At 35.4% G+C, this 4,121-nt stretch overlaps 1 protein-coding gene across 1 annotated transcript; it reads right to left on the bottom strand.

Annotated features, from left to right (window-relative positions):
- Nucleotides 1–2,580: 2,580 nt before the first annotated feature.
- On the bottom strand, nt 2,581–4,121 carry LOC135136066 (lipase member K-like). The gene is made up of 7 exons (XM_064065192.1): nt 3,966–4,121; nt 3,778–3,910; nt 3,562–3,676; nt 3,265–3,505; nt 3,061–3,207; nt 2,783–3,010; nt 2,581–2,730 (listed from the first exon to the last, which is right to left on the bottom strand). The coding sequence occupies exons 1-7, from the start codon at nt 4,119–4,121 to the stop codon at nt 2,581–2,583; spliced, it is 1,170 nt and encodes a 389-aa protein (XP_063921262.1).

Genomic DNA, 4,121 nt, shown 5'->3' on the forward strand with positions numbered 1-4,121 from the left:
ATTTGGTACAGATTTTTTTTATAATCTTCTCGAATGCAGGTTGATAAACATCTTTCTTCAATATCGACTCCGAACCCAACATTCTTCTACAACTAGAATTCTTCAAAGATCTTTCTTCTTTTATTCAATAGTTCCTCTAGCTTTTTTAATCCAAGGTTCTATCATTATCTTCTATTTCCTCTTCTAGTTCTTCCGTTTCCTAAAATAATTTTAGAACATTCCAGAATTGTGGTGCGTTATCTTCTTTTCTTCAAGTTCAGTTCCGTATGATATAAGACTTCGTCTTCTCTTCTTCCCTTCCTTTTAATAGAATCCTTCTAGAATCTTCTTGGAATAAGAAACAGATTGCCTTTCTTCTCTTGCGCAAATTATATATGGTTCTATCAGCCCGCTTCTTCTAGTTTAATATCTTCGAATACTTGACTTCAGTCAACATAAAACTTAAAATTCATCTGTTTTCTTCATTTGATATAAAATTTTTCTATAACCTACTCAAATTTGGGTTAATAAACATATTTTTTCAATTTCAGTGCCATATCGAAACCAAAATTCTTCTATAACTAGAATTTTTCAAAGATTTTTCTTGTATTTTCGAATCATATAATCCAACTTCGATCTACATCTAAACTTGAAACTCATCTGTTTTCTTCATTTGGTACAGATTTTTTTTATAATCTTCTCGAATGCAGGTTGATAAACATCTTTCTTCAATATCGACTCCGAACCCAAAATTCTTCTACAAGTAGAATTCTTCAAAGATCTTTCTTCTTTTACTCAATAGTTCCTCTAGCTTTTTTAATCCAACGTTCTATCATTATCTTCTATTTCCTCTTCTAGTTCTTCCGTTTCCGAAAATAATTTTAGAACATTCCAGAATTGTGGTGCGTTATCTTCTTTCCTTCAAGTTCAGTTCCGTATGAAATAAGACTTCGTCTTCTCTTCTTCCCTTCCTTTTAATAGAATCCTTCTAGAATCTTCTTGGAATAAGAAACAGATTGTCTTTCTTCTCTTGCGCAAATTATATATGGTTCTATCAGCCCGCTTCTTCTAGTTTAATATCTTCGAATACTTCACTTCAGTCAACATAAAACTTAAAATTCATCTGTTTTCTTCATTTGGTATAAAATTTTTCTATAACCTACTCAAATTTGTGTTAATAAACATCTTTTTTCAATTTCAGTGCCATATCGAAACCAAAATTCTTCTATAACTAGAATTTTTCAAAGATTTTTCTTCTATTTTCGAATCATATAATCCAACTTCGATCTACATCTAAACTTGAAACTCATCTGTTTTCTTCATTTGGTACAATTTTTTTTTATAATCTTCTCGACTTCGGGTTGATAAACATCTTTCTTCAATGTCAGCCTCGAAACCAAAATTCTTCTACAACTAGAATTCTTCTAAGATCTTTCTTCTTTTACCCAATAGTTCCTCTAGCTCTTTTAATCCAATGTTCTATCAGTTCGCTTCTTCAAATGTCAAATTGAATGCCTCTGAAATTTTCGTTTCCCAACATAATTTTACGACATTTCGGAATTGTCATGCGTTATCTTGTTTCTTTCAAGATACAGAACTTTCTTCTTCTCTTTTTTTTAATATTGAATCATTCTAGAATCTTCTTAAAATGAGAAACAATTTATCTTCTTTTGCGCAAATTATACCTAAATCTTCTAATCCATGGTTCTATCAATCCGCTTCTTCTAGTCTGATATCTTCGAATTCTTTAATCCAACTTCAGTCACCATTTAAACTTAAAATTCATCTATGTTTTCTTCAATTTCAGTGCCACATCGGACCCAAAATTCACTAGAATTTTTAAGATTTTTCTTCTCTCTCTTCTCTTTTCGTCGTCAATCTTTCAAAAGAATCCTAATCTATGATTTCACCCATCTATTTAACCACCGCCAAACTCCAACACAAAAAACCTAGAAACTCAGAAACTAGAATTACGTGAACAAATCCGCTTTACTTCTCCAACTTCCACACCGAAAAAACTTGATAAATTTCAACAGATTACCGTCGTCTGCGTCCGAGAATTAAAATCAATCGGGCTAAAACCATCGAAAAATATAAAACTTTAACGGCTTCCGAACCCCCACAGCTTTAAAGCCCTTTCACCCCCGACGACTGATTGAGAACATTTCGTTCTTCCCTGCAACAAAAGCTCTAAATAACTTCCACAAATGCATCTGTAATTACTCCACCCCCGACAACCAACGGAAAACAACCCTAAAATCACCCCCCCGCCTTGTTTGTTTCTTTTGCCTTAAAAAGCACAAATCAAAATTAAAAGCGGCGAACGAACGAATAAAAAATTCTATTTTAAAGCAGTGCGGGATCGTTTTACAATGCGAGCAGATGGACTGCCTCTCTAAAACGTGATGTTTTAAACTTGAAAGGAAATGAAGGAAATCAACTACAAGGATCGCTTATTTTCTTGAAAGCCATTCAAATGCTCTCACAAAAGAAATGAAACTTCCAAATGGCTTGAAATTGTCGAACGCTTTGCCGCAAGGTGATAAACATTAGGATAAAATTTAATGGGGAATTTTATTCCAGCGGGATTCGTGTCCACTATTAATATATTTCTTGTAAAATTCGGAATATTTCGCTGTATAATTGTTGGTCTACGTTTTTAGCGGTGACGAAATCCAAATGGGTGAAGTCCGACACGCCCACCAGCCTTTTTCGGGTGCTACCTAGCTCTCCAAATAGACGTTTCACGTTCTTAAAAAGCAAACAATTAACAATAACTAGTGTAAATCTTACGACGTCGTACGGTTTCAGTGGCTACTATATCGCTTCGTCCGTAAATCACGTAGGCGGGGATTTTGACGTATCTCATGTCATATTTGCTCGGCTCACTTAGATGGTAATATTTTAAATTGTTGTCTCTGCCGTAGTTGTAGCGATGCACGTCACCCGACTCCGCCATTTGTAAATAATGTTTCAAAACCTGGAACGACGTCCCGCTCGGACAATTACTAAAAAACAATAAAAGCTCGTCCTGAAATTAAAGCTGCGGTCACTCGGGTCGCTTGTATGCGTTTTTATCACCGGAAGAAACTGTGTCGAGAGCTTTCCGGCGAACATTTCTAGAAGCTTTTTGCAAAAGTGTGGCAACGTCGCACAGATTTGGACCAGGACTTTGTTAATGTAGTGTTGGTGGAACACGCCATACATCTTCAGTCTCGCTAATTCTCGCTAAAAAAAGAACACCCTGTATATTTGTTTTTGTGCGATTAATTTATGTAAAATTACCTCGAGAGGGGCAACAATTTCCTTAAAATGTCGTAATAATTGGATGTCCTGTACGTATACAGTCGGTGCCATTGCTATTATTCCTGATAGTAAGGTCCTGGATTCTGAAGGATATCCGGCTGAATATAGCAACGACAGCGTTGATCCCGTCGAAAAACCAATATACGTAATGCGCTTTTTTGTTTTTTGGGCTATAAATTTTAGTTGTGCACCGACATCAAAATAAGCCAGTGAATCCAAACTAAAATCAAAGGATAAAGGATAAATTTGAGCAGGATTTTACAAATACTGACTTACTTAAAATTCCAGTAATCTTTACTAGACGTGTTGAAACGAAGGTGTGAGTCTGCAAATTTAGTCCCTCTTGTACTACCCAACCAGACGTCATAACCCTTCTCGACTAACTCAAAAGCTGCAATTTTAGTTAAAAATTTTCTGAGACACTTCGTTAAATATCTCCACCTAATGATTTATTCCCCCGTTGAACCCACACACTATTATTTAAAAATATACCATGCATTAGAAAAACCGTCCCATTGGACTTATTATTCCCCGTCGGGATTCTAAATAAACTCAGAATATACCCATCCTGCGTCGTGATAGTAAAACTTTCCAGAGGAAACCCATTCCTGATGATCATCATAGGCTAAACCAAAAACTTGATTAAAAAAAATATTTTTATTAGTATTAGGGGTACTCACAGTGTTTGACAACACGTCTGGGTTGTAATAACACCGTCGACTCCAATATCTGATCACGTAATCACTGTAATCTTCGCATGCATTACTGTACACATCGAAGCTCACACAGCTCTTGATTAAGACCAGGATTGTTAAACCAACAATCCCAGCCGACAT

The sequence above is a fragment of the Zophobas morio genome, unplaced genomic scaffold (assembly GCF_036711695.1).
Source record: "Zophobas morio isolate AGI-343-1 ecotype UQ-CSIRO unplaced genomic scaffold, CSIRO_AGI_Zmor_V1 ptg000026l, whole genome shotgun sequence".
In the NCBI taxonomy this organism is placed as follows: domain Eukaryota; kingdom Metazoa; phylum Arthropoda; class Insecta; order Coleoptera; family Tenebrionidae; genus Zophobas; species Zophobas morio.

Coding starts and splice junctions, on each gene's coding strand:
- LOC135136066 (XM_064065192.1), bottom strand. CDS start 4,121: ATGTCGGCTGGGATTGTTGGTTTAACAATCCTGGTCTTAATCAAGAGC. Junction 3,506..3,561: donor AAAGATTACTGGAATTTTAA/GTAAGTCAGTAT, acceptor CTTTGATTTTAG/TTTGGATTCACTGGCTTATT. Junction 3,011..3,060: donor TCTCGACACAGTTTCTTCCG/GTGATAAAAACG, acceptor CTTTAATTTCAG/GACGAGCTTTTATTGTTTTT.